Source organism: Coturnix japonica, chromosome 4, assembly GCF_001577835.2.
Source record: "Coturnix japonica isolate 7356 chromosome 4, Coturnix japonica 2.1, whole genome shotgun sequence".
NCBI lineage: Eukaryota > Metazoa > Chordata > Aves > Galliformes > Phasianidae > Coturnix > Coturnix japonica.
This window is the reverse complement of record NC_029519.1, coordinates 2,973,956-2,991,191: the sequence shown is the minus strand read 5'-3', so window position 1 is coordinate 2,991,191 and position 17,236 is coordinate 2,973,956. Positions and strand designations below refer to the sequence as shown.

At 45.4% G+C, this 17,236-nt stretch overlaps 1 protein-coding gene across 1 annotated transcript; it reads right to left on the bottom strand.

Moving 5' to 3' along the window:
* Positions 1-2,897: 2,897 nt before the first annotated feature.
* SLC6A14 (solute carrier family 6 member 14) lies at positions 2,898-16,869 on the bottom strand. The gene is made up of 14 exons (XM_015860268.2): positions 16,765-16,869; positions 15,948-16,116; positions 14,181-14,312; positions 12,617-12,778; positions 11,429-11,564; positions 10,603-10,735; positions 9,138-9,278; positions 8,066-8,294; positions 7,851-7,976; positions 7,638-7,756; positions 6,334-6,433; positions 5,979-6,088; positions 4,666-4,833; positions 2,898-4,368 (listed from the first exon to the last, which is right to left on the bottom strand). Exons 1-14 carry the CDS (start codon positions 16,810-16,812, stop codon positions 4,219-4,221), a joined length of 1,923 nt encoding a protein of 640 aa, XP_015715754.1. The 5' UTR covers positions 16,813-16,869; the 3' UTR covers positions 2,898-4,218.
* Between the last annotated feature and the right edge of the window lie 367 nt (positions 16,870-17,236).

Genomic DNA, 17,236 nt, shown 5'->3' with positions numbered 1-17,236 from the left:
TGGGGAGCATCTCTGCCTGTGCACGCTTGCAGATGAGGGGACAGCCCATGCTTTCACTCCACCCCAGGCTCCCACAAACAGAAGTGCAACTCTGTCTTTGTGCACAACCTTCCCAGTAGCAGCGCTATTTGTACCCAGCTGTGCTTTTGCTTTTTTTCTGCTGCCATCTAGATTCTGGCAGTAACAAAAACAAGTGAATGCAGTCCCTCTGTTTGCTTGTTTCCCTGTCCACTCTCTACCAGGCCTGACACAAAAAGTTGCTCACACCAACCATAGAGTTCCTTGCAAACTCTTCTGCACACCCAGCTGTTGGGCTGGGGGAACCCTGTGCTGTATTCAAGGTGCCTACACAGACTTCACTTCCATACTGCCTCCATAGCTCCCCGAGGTACAACCTTACCTACATAATTGGCTGCATCTTCAAGCACTGACACAGCAGCTCAGGAAAGCTGTCTCACATTGGTTTAACTGGGGAAGAAAGTCTGCCTTTAGTAGCTGTGACCATGCTATCTGCTGAACTGACCTTAATGGAGCTCAGGTGAGGCTGCCACTCCCCACAGCAATTCTTTCAGCAGAGGATCCAATTTACACATTGCCTCCTTCACTATAGCTTCTCAGCCCAACATCACATCCTGTGGCCTGGCCAGAGGCTGCTGTCTTTGATTCATCTCATTTCTATAGCTCCAGCCTTCCAAGGACCTACTGAATAATCCCAAACCAGTCCAAAATCAACTTCTTTCCCTGTTCTGCTTTTCTCTTTCCAAGACTTTTTCTCTCTGTTTTGTTTCATCCATGGAATGAGAACAGGGCAACCCCAGGGACTGCATGGAATCTTTGGAGTTGGAAGAGACACTTAAAGGGGTCCAACTCCCTGCACCGAGCAGGGACACCCACAGCTCCATCAGTGCTCAGAGCCCATCCATGCTGACCTGGGGTGTCCACAGGGATGGGGCACCACCACCTCTCTGGGCACCCTGTGTCTCCTTCACCATCCTTAGAAAAAACTTCTTCCTTACATCCAATCGAAATCTCCCCTCTTAGTCTGAAACCATTTCCCTTTATCCTGTCACAACAGACCCTGCTAAAGATTCTGTCCCCTTCTTTCTCACAGCCCCTTTAGATACTGAAAGGCTGCTCTCAGCTCTCCCTGCAGCCTTCTCTTCTCCAAAGAGAATCCAACTTGCAGCCCGAAGAGCAAAGTGTAAAATACCAACTTACCCCCTTACCACATTTGGGAGCGGGGGGCACAAAGCTGCATTGTAGGTCTGGGAAGGTCCATTTATGGGTACAACCTATCTGCTGGGGCGACCGTGGTCAACTTCTGTCATATTCTGTACATATATACTCTGTATTACCAACATAAACACTTTGCTGAGACAGCGCTGAGCTCAGACAGAGCACTGAGCATCTTTCTTTCCATCCAGCTGAAACGTAAAAGATAATAATACAAATAAAACTAGGAAAAAAGAAGGAAAGGGAAAGAAGAGAAGGAAAGAAAGACCTTTCGGTACTACTAGCCGGATTCAAAGCTCAGGCACCGCCCAGCAGCCACCAGCCGAGCAGGATCGAGTGCCAAATGACTCGGCTTAAGGAGCAGCGCTGCGCCCGCAGCACGAAGCCACGCTGCTCCCTGCTGGTCGGCGCAGCACCGCGCAGCCCCGGCTGAGCTGCGAGCTGTGCGGACGGGCGGTGCGATAGAAGTGCAGCCTTCTGGCTTTTGTAGCTTGAATTCAAGCCCGTGGAGCGCCTTCCCAATGGAAATAAGTGAGGGGATTTGTATTTGCTCTCCTGTCTGGGCCCCTAACTAACTGCCTTGCGTACAGCTACTAACACCGCTTGGAATACTTCTTTTTAAACGTTTCCATGCTGTAGATGTGGCTTTTCAGACTTTCTGGAGCTGCTCACACGGCTGTGTTCTCATTCTGTCTGGAGACATACTTGTGTTTTGAGCCAGCCCCAAATCCACTTCTTTCCCTGTTCTACTTTTCTGTTTCCAAGAGTTTTCCTCTCTGTTTAGTTTGATCTGAAGCAGAACCCTAAAGGAACACACAAAAAAGCAGAGTCATTTAGATCCCTTGCCAGGCACAGAATGCCCTCCCATTCCAGTAACATCCCAGACCTTGCAATACAACAAGCACTGGGACGCTTGGCACCAGCCCTCATTGCAAAGGAAGGCACTTGGATCAGCTGTCTCTGCACAGAGGGACACTAACACTAAATGTAACCCCCAGGGGCCATCGTACAACCCCAGGGAATGGGCCAGAACCATGACTGGAGAAGAATATGAACGTCAGTTCTTAAACAGCCTTTACAACTCCTCAGTGGATGGCAGCACTCAGCATATAAAGGAGAAAATCAGCTCCCCCCCAAAAAAGTGAGCAGGGAGTCTGCGTGCACTGGGAAGGCAGGCTATGCAGACATCCAAATCTGGATCTCCAGCCCATGAGAAGTTGCCTAATGTCACTCTCTCCTGGGAGGTTCCACTGGTACAACATCATGAAACTGACTCTTAGAAGCACCTACGAGCAGAGGAAGCCTCAGAGGAACCCCATGTGTGGCAGCAGGGGCTCTCTGCAGGGCAGTAGATAGGAACAAGTCATTAGCCTTCAGTATCTCTTGTCAAAGCTCTCCTGGGACTCTTTTGGAGCTAGTTTGGCCAACCTGCTTCCCCACCACCTCTTGTTTACCTTCTGCATGACTGAGCTTTGAAGCAGGGCTATTGTATTCAGTCCTAGCTTCTATAAGAGGAGCCTTCCTGCAGGCTGAACCTTTCCAATTCAATGTCCCCAAACATTAGAGAGGTGGTGTTACTTCCCACCCCACCAACTGCCGCCCCCACCTCCATACAAAAGGCTGCAATCTCAATTTCCAGCTCCACACAAAAGACTGAAACCTCATTTTCCGGCTCCAAAGAGCCATTAAAAACAGAAAATTACATTTTATTTGCAGTCAAGTGTTGATTTGTCACAAAAACATCAGTATAAAACATAGAGCAAGGTGTGCGTCTTGGGCAACGAACCACTGTCCACAGTCCTTCACTGTTCTGAAACAGTGACAAAGCCCTGAGAAGAGGGGATGAGAAACCCTGCTGCATTGTTCCCAAGGAACCATCATCACAGTGAGAGAGATATGCCCCAGCACAGAAAATGTATGCCTTCAGTCCATAGATCTTGGATTGAGGATTGTTTGGTGGGGAGGTTATTCAAGTCCTATCATGAGTGAGGTCAGCTCTCTCCAGCTATCCCATTAGTTCCAAGGTGAAAAGCAAATACATCACAGAGTGCCCAGCTTTTCAGGATTCTCATGATTTTCAGCAGATGTTGGACTACTGGTATTACAAGTCAATTCTAACCTTCATTTTGAGGCTCTGCTTCTTTTGGCTCTACCTAAAGACTAATAACACTGTTTGAACCTTTAGAAAGCACTCTGCCCTCCCTCGCCTTGGTGGCTGCATAGAGAGCAGTAACCAAAGGTTGCCATTTGTGTCTGCAGAGCCCAAAGCCAGATCATTGAAAATATGGGATTTCTGAATGACAGATGACCAAATGCTGGGCATGGAGCTTGACATAACAAAAGGGACTCTGTGAGCTTCAGGAGAAATAACGATACAGCAGCCCACTTCTCACCGCATTATTTCCAGTGATGGCAATTTTTTGCCACTCGGTATTTAGGTGCATAGACAAAGTGAACACACGGTGTAGCAAACACCAGATCCTGAGCAGCCTCACAGCACTGAACAAGGCTTAAAGAAAAACCTCTTCATGTTCCCTGAGCTGCAGGGCCAGGCAGCAGCACAGCCCCACACAGCACTGCAGAGGGCACAGCAGAAGGAAGAGCTGCATGCTGCCCGCAGCACAGATGTGCATGCATGTACAGCACCTTTTGGCTTAAATTTCACATAGCTGGGGAGCATCAGAGTGTGTTTTTGTTCTTCTTCACACCAATAGTCACAGTCCAGCTGGATACTGGTGGGATTGAACCAAGCATGCCCAGCCCATCAGCCTCAGGAGGCTACAAAGCCTCCTCCTGCCCTCTCAGACATGGTTATCTGGGGAGATCTGTTCTTCCCCAAGCATACGACACTACAAATAAATAACAGGGCTTGCTTGCATCTGAAGTTGGAAGGGCAGAAGGTTGAGTGTTCTTTTGCATTGTCACTTTCTAACAGTTAAAGAAAAAACACATCTAAGTTGAAAGTTGATCATCCAAAGAGCCATCTCATTCTCGAATGTATGTGAAGCCGGACACAGTAGGAATCTCGTGCTCCTTTTCCTTTTTGGGAGTTACAACATGGCTGTATCTTTCTCCTCGGTGACATTCCAGGTAGGGACCCCAGTTTGCTGTAGGCCTGCAGCAGCTTGCAATGCGCTGAAAAGCAATAGCAAGAGATGGTTCATATCATACTTTACACTCTGGACTATTTTTAAGGCTCAGTAAAGCTGTAACTCTTTTGTGGGCACACTTCCTGAGAAATACACCATCTTCATATCAGACCACATTGGAGTACATTTGCCTCTGATACGAGCACCAAAGTTGTTCTTTAGTGTATAAACCCAGGTGATACCTTGAGATGTTCAACATGCTCTCGAGAAGAAGGCACAGACATTCCTGATAACACCATGAAAAGCAAAACTGGGGACAATGACCACTTCTTTGTTCCCTTACCTGAAAAATGTTTCCTTCCGCTTTAAGGATCTTTACCACAGCCACAATGGGAATCCAGATGACACAAAAGATGATCATACACCAGCCAACAGCAGTTCCCCATGTTGGGTATGGCACTGAGCCATAAGTGGGAGCTGAAAATGTCACTAACGACCAGACCAAAATTGCCTGTTTAAAAAATATAGACAGGAGAGAAAAGCAGATTTCCAGTTAACTTCAACTTGCACCACATTTCCAACTTAGGTTGAGCTATTTCTTTGTGTGTTTTTTATTTTTTTAAAACTATCTACATATTCTGCAGTCTCTTCTTGCTTCCTCAATGTGAGGTTTGTTGCACAGGATTCAGCTCTCAGCCATGGTCAAACAGTAAGACTGACAGACAGAACTCAAAGAGGATGTTGACATGCAAGCCAACATTTTAAGCATACCTGCATCTAAACAGAACTGTATTTCTGGGTTCTGTTGAGCCCAGCATTGGAGGAAACGTGTTACTGAGTAAGCTCAACATCTTTTTCCATATGTTTTACATGCTCTAATGTTCATTTACTTACAGGAATGAAAAGTAATTAAAGATTAAATGGCGGCAGAATGAGGATATTTATAAGGAACATTTTCTTAATTATAATCTGAAGAGAATAAAGGCAATGCCTTCTGGCCAGAGAGACCTGCCACTATTCCTGGATTTCTGTCATACAGACAAAATACAACCACCTACAGTCACAGCTAGGAATAAAGGAGCAATGGAAACATGGAGAGACTTTAAGTGTTTTTACAGAACAAAAGAGAAATCTCAGATTGGTGAACATCTGGACATCCAAAGAATAAACTCATGCAAGAGATCTGTCCAGAAAATGGGATTTCTATCAAACGAGAGGCTAGGTTTTCAACATGTATTCTCTTAGTCTGCAATGGTGAGAAGCCAGCTGCTAAAATAGACAATTTATTTGGCTCTGTGTTATTCCTTGGAGCGTAGATCCAGCTTGTCCTGGAGAGGATGCTGGAGTCACAGTCTCTGGAGGTTCTCATGGAATGTGGAGATGTGGCGCTGAGGAATGTGGTCGGTGGGCATGGAGGGGTTGGGTTGGTGGTTGGACTTGGTGGTCTTAGTAGTCTTCTCCAACCTTAACAGTTCTATGATAAGTGGCAAGTATTGAAAAGTATGGATAATGCACAGGATGCTCCACTGACTCAGCCATACCTTGTCTTTGCATACAGAGCTTGGGCACTCATCCTTGAACACTTACACAGAAACCTATCCATTACCAAATCAATAAATTATATCACATTAATATAACCCAGCCATCTGTACTCACCACTAACAGCACGGGAGTAATGAAAAACCAGCACATCCTCCACCACATCCAGAAGAAACAGCTCTTCTTCCCAATCATCATTTCAATGTCTGCAATAAACCTGTTTCCTCCTGTGGAAAAACAACCACATGGTGTGTTGTAAAGCACATATAGACCTCGCTGGTGAGCCTATTCCAAAATGGTGGAAGGAAAGAGGTGGTCAAGGTCAGCAACTCAAGTTCTATGATAATTAAACAGAAGTCTTTAACCATTAAGAAGTTATAAATCTTTCATTGCAGAAACAAATGTTTAATGTGTGCTCTGTGTATAATCAAATCTATAGTCAAATCGTGCCTGCTCAGTGTCAGTGACTCACCGTAAATGTAGACGATGCCTATTATCTCCAGGACTGCAGCAAAAAGGATTCCCCACCCAGCACAGAAGTGATCTATTAAGTTCACCCAGTAAATTCCTGCCTGCAAAACAGAACAAGAAAGAGGTAAAACTTCACACAGTTCCTACAGTATCTTTATGCAAATAAACTTCTGTTGTTCAAGCCAGTTTAGCTGACCACCAGTCTGAGGTTTTCAGATTCCCAGTTCTTTGGGTTAAGCACACACTTGCAAACGTTATTTAAACATCCTTATGTAAAAGTAGAAAGCACATATGCAGATCCATGGCATTTTGTCACATTAATGAGATCCATGTATATACAAAGTGTGTATTAACAGCTGATAGCAGGATGCAAATTTGGCACTTACAGTATTAAAGCACCAGCTTCAAGGTAACGTGAGAAAGAAATAAGGTTAAATGTTGGTGAAGACTGCTTCACCCACTTTAATGCTGAGCTACAGGAAGGGCTGTGCCTGTTAGCAGCCCTGGTAAGCTCATCTTCTTATACACACAAGTTTCCCACATTGATAGTACAAGCCTTTGAACACTTGTATGCAGCAGGAGGATCACAGAGCACGGAACAGCTTTATATATCACACTCCCTCATACCACATCCTTTGCAAACCCCCCTGTCATGTTTCATAACCTATGTGCTTTTCTTGACCATTCACCACAGTGATCTTTACATTCTCAGCCCAATTACACAGAAATCTGTGTTCCTGGATGTAGTCCTTGCAATTAACCTTTGTAACTGTAAAAGCAATTGCCTCAAGAAAAAGCACACAGTGTACTGAAAATTCCATGTATTTCTGGAGGAGTAATGATGTGCTAATGTTTTGGGTTTTTTTATGACAAATTCTCTGTTCAAGTCAAACGCCGTCCTGTTCGGTAGTTGGTTCTGAACACAAAGGTCCTACCCACAACTAGCAGTGATTCCCACAAGGCAGCAGACACACTGTGTACATATGCTTGAAATCACACAGACAATCTTCTAATCCCAGTAGCAAATAGTCAGGTTGATGGCTCACAGGCTATTTATAGGCCTTCTATTTAAAACAGACATCTCAGTTGAGTAACCACACAAAGTCTGAATTACTCCAGCACTTCCCCATGGGAATTTCCTATTTGAACATCCAAGCACGTGGACAGCATTGGCGATTCTCTCTGACTCATGCAAACAGGGAGCTCTTGGGGAAGCTCTTGTCACACTGAAAGGGATGTTCTGACCAGAGTTTATTACTTGCAGAATAACTAAAGCCATTGCCAAAACGAAGTGTAGTACCTTACCTGAGTTACACAGATAAGGCCAAGAAAGAAGAGCAATACACACACACCCAGGGTTATAGGGATTCTCAGCTTCTTCATCATTTTGGGATATATGTCTTGTATGGTGGTTGTAAGTGTTTCTGCAAGGGAAAGATAAGCGTTGGTTTTGAAGAGCACAGCTTAGAAAGGTACTGTTCATTTAGGAAGCAATCAGGTACTTAAAGCCCTACTCACCTATGGTGGCAAACTGGGAGTCAAGGCCCAAAAGCAGAAGCATGAAGAAAAATAAGAAAGACCAAAGAGGGGAAACTGGTAACTTGGAGAGAGCCTCAGGGTAGGCCACAAATGCCAGATCAAATCCTGGAAAGAAGCAGAATGATGGAGTTTATTGTTATGCTTTGGTCAAGGGTGGTTTGATGCTGATATCAACAGCACAATGATCAGCCTACCTGAGTCCACGACCTCTGAGACAGGTCTCTTCAACACGAATGCCATATGTCCCAGGACAGAGAAAATTGCAAACCCAGCAAACACACTGGTGAGGCAGTTTGTTACACAAACAAAAATAGCATCCGAGTAGCAGTTGTTGTGGAACTTGTTGTATGAAGACAAAGCAACCAGTCCACCCCATGCCACAGAGAGGGAGTAGAATATCTGAGTAGCTGCATCCTTCCAAACCTACCAGAACCAAGAACATGGGAGTTATTATGTTACTTTAAACACATCATAGCTATTCAGGTCTACTGACCATGGAAGCTCCAAGATTTTTCTACATTTAGACTAAATATCTGATTTTACTTCATTTTAATTTCAGAACAGGCAGGATATAGAGCGTACTGGAGGTGCTGCAGTCTCCAGCACAAACAAGGTCCTCTATGAACCCTTATCAGGCCAACTTTAAAGAAGAGATTCAATTCATTTATATATGTAAGTTGTCAAGATGTGAGTGTTGACACAGTGCCAGTAAATAAGGAAAACCAGCAGAGGTCACAGAAATGAGCTTCCGTGTTCAATAACTTCTGTTCTTCCCACCATGTGCTCAATAACTTTTGTTCTTCACACCATGACCCAACCAAATGACTTATGTGGGAAACTGCCCCTGCTGCTTTCCCTCACTTAATGCCTGACATTCACATAAGACACCACAAATGCAGCGCACTGAATATTTGCTTTTCTTCAAGCGGAACTAATGGACTGAACTATAATAAAAAAAATCATCCAGGCTTTCTTTGCACAAAGCACCCTTCCCTACCCATCTAATTTCTGCTCATAGGCAATGGGATAGAATTTGCTGCTGTCCAGTGTTGGAGGGAGGGAGCAAATTGAGAGCAGCTAGAACAGGGGCATGAAGCTCTCATAGAGCTGCAGTTACTGGAAAGCCAGAAACTAGTTGTCAATACAGAACGCAGGGCAGGAAGTTAAGAAGCTTTTGGCTGGATAAAGAATAAATAGTTCTGTAAATGCCAAGCCCAGATAACCTCAGAAATGTGTCACACTTCCGGACCTGACACCACCTCTCACCTCTGCCTCCATCAACTTGGTGATGTTGGACTGTTTCCCAATGTAATATTCAATGCCATCCAGAGCACCTTCCAGGGTGGCTCCTCGCACCAACAAGATGAGCAGGATGACATAAGGGAAGAGTGCAGTAAAATAGACAACCTGCAGAAAGAAGAGCAGGGACACACGTTAGCAGTGACGGGATGCACAGCCCTCCATGCATGAGCAATGCCAAGGGTCTAGGCTGAGAGCTGCTGGTACAAAGAGCCGATAATCAGGGAAGTGGGACTGGAGGTGAGCACACGTCAAGCACTAATCATCTGGCTTAGCCAGTTCTGGAGCTTCATTCCAGCAGAAGGCTCAAGCCACATATCCACTTTTCAGACAGCTCTTGATCAGTTTCAGAAATGTTTTCTGACATAATTTATTGCTGTGGCAAGGTCTGGACTCAACTATCCCATAGGTATCTTGCTAGGCAGGCAATGCTTCTAGCAAACGAGACCCAAAGCCAGCCAAAATTAGGTTATCAGGATGGAAATATCTCCTGTTGAGACAAAAACCAAAACAAAATAAAACAGCCCATGCTGGAAACTTTTCTTTTACTGAGAACAAGGACTTTTCATCTCTCCCAGACACAAATCCTGGTTGTTTGTGTATACAGCTTCCAGCGCGGTGGGATCCAGGCCAGCAGCAGTGCAATTAGCATGCAGGCTGTGTTTAACAACACTATTGTTTCTCAAATCTTGGTTTCGGTGTTACGCAGGCAGATAATTAAAAGAATGGAGCTGGTTTCACCAAGCCATAGCCCTGCACCATCACATGGCAGTCTGCTGTTCTTGAAGACCTCCGTCATACTTACATGCAATAAACTAAACTGAGACAAGGGCCTTGGGCAGTGAGGAATGAAATACAGCCTGAGGTCTGGAGAAGATCCTCCCTACCCAGCAGAACCCAGGCAGACCTGGTAATTCAGCAGAGCTTGCAAACAAGCACCTATGGACCTGGTCCCTACAGGCAGCTCAGATGTCTTGGGTACAAACAAGCTTTCACAACCTGGTAGGTACGTGTACAACTGCTGGCAGGACTCGACCTTTATTGTCCAAACATCTCGACCAGTCTGTAGGTGCAAATAATTATTGGGTGTTACCATGGCATACGTGCATGTGCTGTCACATGCACATGTTCATCACCACCAGCACCCAGCCTGGATCAGCTGCATGACAGCATGGTCTCCAAACACAAGGCAGCCCTGGTGGAGCCTGCAGAGCGCTGCCTTAAGTAACTGCTGTGCAGTCAGCACCTTACTCATATTTTATGTAACAGTTCTGAAGCCAAGGAGCAGCAAAGCCTAACATTGGGTCCAGCAGAGAGTGGTGGGTTAGCACTGCATCCTGACTTGTGCCGGCCTCCCTCTAGTCCAGCTGACACTGGGAGTGCTGCTGGGTAGGATCAGGCCAGAGTCTGCTGTCTGCTTTTCCTCACTTACCTTTCCAGAAGACTTGATGCCTTTAAACAAGGCAGCTCCGACAATCATCCAGGACAGGAGCAGGCAGAGGGCCAGGTACCACACGATGTTGCCAGTCTCATCCAGCCCACTGGAGCGCTGAAGAGCCACTTTACTGGAAGCACAAAACAGTACAGTGAAAACAGGGACAGAAGCATCTGCTCCTTTTCAGCCCCTTCCTGAAGGAAAACAAGCTGCTTCCTATAAGCATTGGCACTGAGGGATGTGGTTAGTGGGCATGGGGGGGATGGATTGATGGTTGGATTAGATGACCTTAGAGATCTTTTCCAACCATAATGATTCTATGATGTATTTACAAGATTCTGCAGGCAGCAGCTATAACTGCATGACTGGAGCTGGAATACACAAAACGTTAACCACGTGTTTTTCATTCCTTAACATCCGCCAGCCCTCAGCTCCATGGCTGACTCCATAAGTCCCATCGTGCCTTCAAGTTAACCATGACATTCTCATAGCAGAAGAGCCCATGACAAGAATCAGTTCCCAGGCAGATCAAAATCACATGGCTAAAGAAATGGAGATTTCAAAATAGGCTTTGATTATGAATAAGTATATTCTACTGCATAAATCCTGAAGGAAAAAAATAGTTCCCATATACAAAGACACCACGTAGTCCCTACCACAACTCAAGAGAAGGCTTCTTTCGCTGGATTATTTTTCAGCTTGCTACATATTGACTCATTTGCTTCCATAAAATTATGGGTCATTGCTCATCAATGAGAATTTTAAGTTCCTCCTGCATGGATTTCCATGCTCATCCTCATTGATGAGATGGTTTCTTACTTACTTCCAGTACTGTTCGCTGGGAAATTGCACTGGTTTATAGTTGATGGTGTCATTGATACACGTGAGGTTGTTGCTTGCAATGAACGAGTAGTTTGCATGAATGATTTCTTCACCTAACGTCGCATTGCAGTCATTTACTGGAAGAAAAACAGCAAGGAAAAAAGAAGAGAGTCAACAAGCAGTGACTGAAAAAAAAAATGAAGTCAGCCTATGATGGCAAATATGTTTTCTAAGCAGTTCTAGCTCCAGGTAGAGCACACAGCAAACATAACCTGCTCTCAATATTCAAGAGCCCTGTATCAACATTTACCATTAAATCTGGTAGTAGGTTATTTGATACAGTACCTTCAGCTGAATTCGGTATTCCTCCAGCACAGAAACTCAAGGTTAAAACATTTTGCTTCTCATAAGCAAGCAGCATCTATTTGCTCAATGAAGAATCTCAACGCTGCTCTTACAAAGCCTATGAATCTTATGAGATACTTTCAAATACACAGCTGTGTTACAGTTACATTTTTAAATAGCACAACCCAGCATGATCCTGTTCCTGTTTTAATAGCATCAGAGGTTACATGGCGACTTGTTTCCAACTGGGCTAATAACTACTAATTGTCACACCAGCTTCACCTTTTGCCTTAAACTATTCTGATAAGAAAGCTGGGGAGATAAGCGTTTGGCAGTACATGTGTTGCCAAACATCAGGAATAATAGCACTGATATACATTTTAAACAGTTAATAAAGTATGAAATCGACACCTTACTGGTGCTTAGCATTATGGTGGCTACAGGAAGGCAAAGGATGATGAAAGCAGCCCTGATAAAAACTGTAGGAATACTTTTGTTTCCTGTAAGAGAGGTATTTGCTTTCCCATTAGGCCTGGCAAAATAGGAATGCAGTGTTTCTTCTGGTACGTGCAATTCCCAGGAACATTAGAGTTTAAAGAGGAGGGGAAAAAGAGGAAGTTTAGCCCAGGTCTCTGTACATCTCCCAGGAACATCTCCCTGTACATCTCCCAGTTGGTGGAAAGAGAAGATGATAAGCGTTATGCTCATGAGTTTAGAATCAAAAGCCAGGAAGTGATTCCTCAGGCCATGGCCGCCATCTTCCTCCTGTCACCTCTCCCAGAAAACAGCACAAAGCACACTGTTGCAATAGAGTAACACTGAGCCATATCTGTTAGTACGATACCTAGGCGGGTTTTGCTGCAGAACTCATCTGCCCAGGAAAAGCAATCTGACCACGGAAGCACTTTTTGAAATGAGGCAAACAAGTAGTAGAGCGCATAAGCAACGATGACGTTGTAATAGATCGCCACAAAGGTTGAGATGATGACCATGGTGACTCCCACTCCTATGAAACAAAAAGATGCAGAGTCATCATTACCCCCAAACTCAAGCTGAAAAGCTGGAGAACCTTCAGTTGACTTTTGCAAGGCATCTTGGGACAAAGATTACTTTTAATACATGCAAACAGTGACCAGACAGGAAGGGTTAGTTCATGAAATGAAGGGTATGGTCCAAACTGACCAACCCAGGCATGCTTTTGAAATGAGGTTCAACTTAAACCCATAGAAATAAGTGGACTAGTTATCAAGTCTAAGGAAGAAATTCAATAACTTTTTTCTTCTCCTAGCACAGCGGGAATCTTTGATTTATTGGGAAAATAGAGGAAACTATACAAAAACTTAGCACAGATCATCTTAATGATACCTTTCTGATTACTAGTTTTGCCAGTTAAATGAGAAATAGCAGAAAATGGCAAAGGTCTGCCATTTATACCGGTATCCTCCTTTGCTAAAATGAACTTTGATCTGCAAGCTGGAGAAAAACTGCCAAACAGTTCCTAATCATTCAGGGAATATATTTAAATCTATATCTTCACAGACGCACAAAGCATTTGCTGTGTCTATAGAGTAAGTCAACCAGCCAGTTTGTAATCTCTTTTGTTTTGTAGGAGGTGGTGACTGAAGTACTTATTGCAATCACAAAAGAAAAAACATGTATTAATGTCTCAGGTAGATAAAGAGGACAAACAAGACCAATTACATAGCCCTTTACACCCAAATGCACATAATCTGAGTGGATGTATGTGAGTAAAGCACATGGTTGATTGTTTCCAGACACATAAGTCTTGGTGTAAAATCCAAACTCCCACATAGAAAAGCAAACTACAACTAAAGAATACAACAACCCCTCTTGTCATGAGAGGCACGTCACTGTATGAAGCTAGAGCCTAACCTATTGGATCAGTATTCTACCCACTGGAAGTGCTGTAACCCGGCTGACTGCACACATCAACCAACTCCATATGCCTGCACCAACTCTGGTGGCCAAATGCAGTGTGAGCACATCAACATGGAACTGTCCTGCAAGTTGTTTGGGATGTTCAGGGTAAAGAAAGAGCAACAAGGTAAAGTTTGATTCATAATATCTTATGTACAGTGGCAGGTATGCAAGTGGGGCTTTCCCACCAGGAAGCAAATGTGGTGATCTTCTTCTCTCCTGATAACTGCAGTTATGTGAATCACTGATAAAGCCTTGCATGGTAAGAAACTTCATGGGAAATCATTACCCACATCTGTTTACCTGTTTGTTAATAAGGAAGACACTTATCTGGGAATGTAACACTAACCCAGTTCCAGTAGGAGCATTCTCCACATATTGAACAGGAAAAAGCTTCTCATAGTTAATAATTCTATGAGGAAATTGTCAATCTGCATCTGTTCATAAATAGAGAATTGAACAGTACCAACCTTGAAACAATGGTAATATTCTCCAGATAGAAATGGGCCCGAGGCTGGCAAACTGCCCGAGGGAACATTCCATGAAAAATAAAGGCAAGCCAGCTAATGCCAACATCAGTGTGTATGGGATTAGGAAAGCACCTGAGAACAACAAAAAAAAAAAGCAGAAAACAATGAGTCGTTCAGTATTCATTGCATTTTATATGGCTTCACTGTATTTTATATGGCCACTTTGCCCCATCTCAAATACCTGCCACTTTGCTGTCTCAAATACCTTATAGAAAACCTACTTGTTTTCTATAAGACTAAGTAGTGCCCACAAAGAAGAGACATGGGTTACTGGTACTGGTTTACATGGGGTTAGTCCTCCTACTGAGCTAAAGGGATTTTACAAGGACTACTGAAGATACCATTGTGAAAGAAACAGAACGCTGCTCAGCTGTAGGCTTGCTCTGCTTTCTGTTCCTTTTAATTTAAGCATGGACATAAGCATTTCTTCACATCCTTAGCCACAAGTTGCAGCTACACCATCAGAGTAGCTACAGGATGTCAAAGCTCAAGAATTATTTCATACGGTTGGCTGACTCCTATGTCAAACTGGTTCCCAGCATGGCTCTTGTCTAAGCCCCATTTTAGAGCGCACATTAACCTGACATCAATGAAAACCCTGTTCTGTGGAAGGGATTGGCACTCCTTTTGTGCACACAAGATGAATGAGGGAAGGGAGAACACAGCTTTCCTGAACACGACCCAATATCCACATACGTAACCAGACAGAAACCCATCCTCTGTGCTGCCTGACTTAAAAGCCACTGAAGACCCAGTTCTACAAGGAACTGCAAATCCCTGCTGTAATTGAAGGATATGAATAGCCCCCTTGAATTAGCTGGGGCAAAGAAGGATACAAGAAGCAACACAGTTGTGCTTTAAACACTAAACTTTCTGCTGCAGCAGATGCAAACCACCTAACAGATAGGCTGATGTCCTGACTTACTTTGTTTTCACAGTTTTGATGAAGAGCCATAAGTAAGGCAATCTTAATTCAAGCTGATAAAACTTCTGTACTAAGAATGCCATCTTGTGTTCCACATGCAGTTGGATGAACTGCATTGTATTTAGAGTCCAACATTTGACTCTAAATGGCTGTTGGGCAAGCAAGTACACAAAAGTAAGCACGCTGCACATTGGACATTTGCACTCTTCCTAATTACCAGTGGTTGTTTGGTGGGTAGACAGAGCTCTGGAAGAGCAGCCAGAGAATCTAGAGCCTCCATTTGGCTTTGCCAGTTGTTTGTGTGAGCAGGTAGAGGCTTTCTGCCTCACACTTCTGTAGAATCTGATGGGAATTATTGCTGAGCTTGGATAATTATTCCAGTTTAGCTCATCTGCCTGGGCAAAACGAAGGCTGAGAGAGGACTCAACTGTACTCTATAAACATATCAAAGTGGTAAGCACTGAGGAGGGAGAACAGCTATTTAGGTTAGCAGTGGATATTGGCACATTGATAAAGAGGTGCAGGTGGGCGATGAGTTCTGCAATACTCAGATGGAAGCCTGCAGTTAAAACTAAATCATATCCCCCTCCTCAGCCAGTACTCAGAAAGCACAGAGATGCTTCCTCCTGCTCTTCCCATTCCTATCAGTGGGCATCATCCCAGTTCTCAGTGAGATGCTCACATTGAGCTCTGACAAAACACACCGAGCCTCAGGGTTGGCCTTCACGGCTCTTGGAGATAGCAAGGAGTGCCCACCCAGAACTGCCATTCAATACAGGTACCTCCGCCATTCTGGTAGGTGAGATATGGAAAACGCCAGACGTTGCCCAGGCCCACGGCATAGCCCACCATGGAGAGCAGGTAGTCAGCTTTGTTTGACCAGTTACCACGATCCGAGTTCTCATCGCTGTCACTGGTGTGGGCATCTTTTTCATTTGACAGACTGAAGTCCTTGGAAAAGAAGAAGAGGGAAGGCTCAGGATCAAGCCAGGGGTAAGCAGGACAGTAGTATCCTCATTTATCTGTCCACAGCATCACCTGGACATCGCTGAGCAGGGCAGTCAGACAGGGTGAGCAGAGCCAGGTGGGGTGACCAGTCCAACTGGTCCTTGACCAGACAGCGTGAACCTATCAGGGTCCTCCCAGGGAGCCCAAAGATTCTTCAGAGCCAGTTGTATCCTGATTCTCCTACCTTAGCCCCCTCTTCTGCCAGCTCCTGAGGGTAACACCTCCAGGGACCCCCTCCTCTGCCACTGTATGTGCCCAGATATACCCATACTTGCCTTAATACTGGGCTCATCCCTTTTTGCCCACCTATTTAGGTCCTCCCATACTTCTGTATTTACCTACATCCCATCTGGATTAATGCTTTAATGTCTGCCTAGATAACAACATAGCTCACCACCCACCCAGTGCTCCCAGGTAGCCATACCCTATTTACCCAAGTGCCCCTATGCCCACCTGGAGCACTTCCATACCCTATCTACTCAGGTGCATTTGTAACATGCCTATTCCCCCCAACCCCCGCACACCTGTCCAGGTGTCCCTATACCTCCCCGAGTACCCGCTCAGCCCACCTGCCCCGTGCCCCATCCCCACCTTCTTCTTCCCGCAGGAAAGGAAGCCTGGCAGGCTGAGCATCCCCATCTCCACCGCTGTCGAAGCCGCTCCGCTCTGCCCGCGCCGCCCGCTGCGGGCCCTTTATCGGAGCCACCTCCCTCTCGCCGCCCGCCCCCCTGCCAGGAACTGCGGCCCCGGGGCTGCCCCACGCTCCGGGCGGGGCTGCGGGCGATGCGGGCCATCCCGCCCCCAGGAGCTGCTCGGGCACCCCTTGGCCGCTCTCCCCAGCCCGTGCCCACTTCCCCTCCGCACGCCCAACCCCTCGCCCACTTCCTCGGATCACCCGCCCGGCCGAGCTGCCCCAGAACCCTGCCCACTTCCCCTCCTAAATACCCCCTACCCTCTGCACTCCAGCTCTTGCCCGGATCCGCTTCCCTTCTCACACTCGTCCTGCCTCTACCAAACCACCTTCAGCCTCCCAGCTCCTCATGCACCTGCCAGAACATCTGAC

Coding starts and splice junctions, on each gene's coding strand:
- SLC6A14 (XM_015860268.2), bottom strand. CDS start 16,812: ATGGGGATGCTCAGCCTGCCAGGCTTCCTTTCCTGCGGGAAGAAGAAG. Junction 16,117..16,764: donor TTTCCTGCGGGAAGAAGAAG/GTGGGGATGGGG, acceptor TTCTTTTCCAAG/GACTTCAGTCTGTCAAATGA. Junction 11,565..12,616: donor CTGCAGCAAAACCCGCCTAG/GTATCGTACTAA, acceptor TTTTTCTTCCAG/TAAATGACTGCAATGCGACG.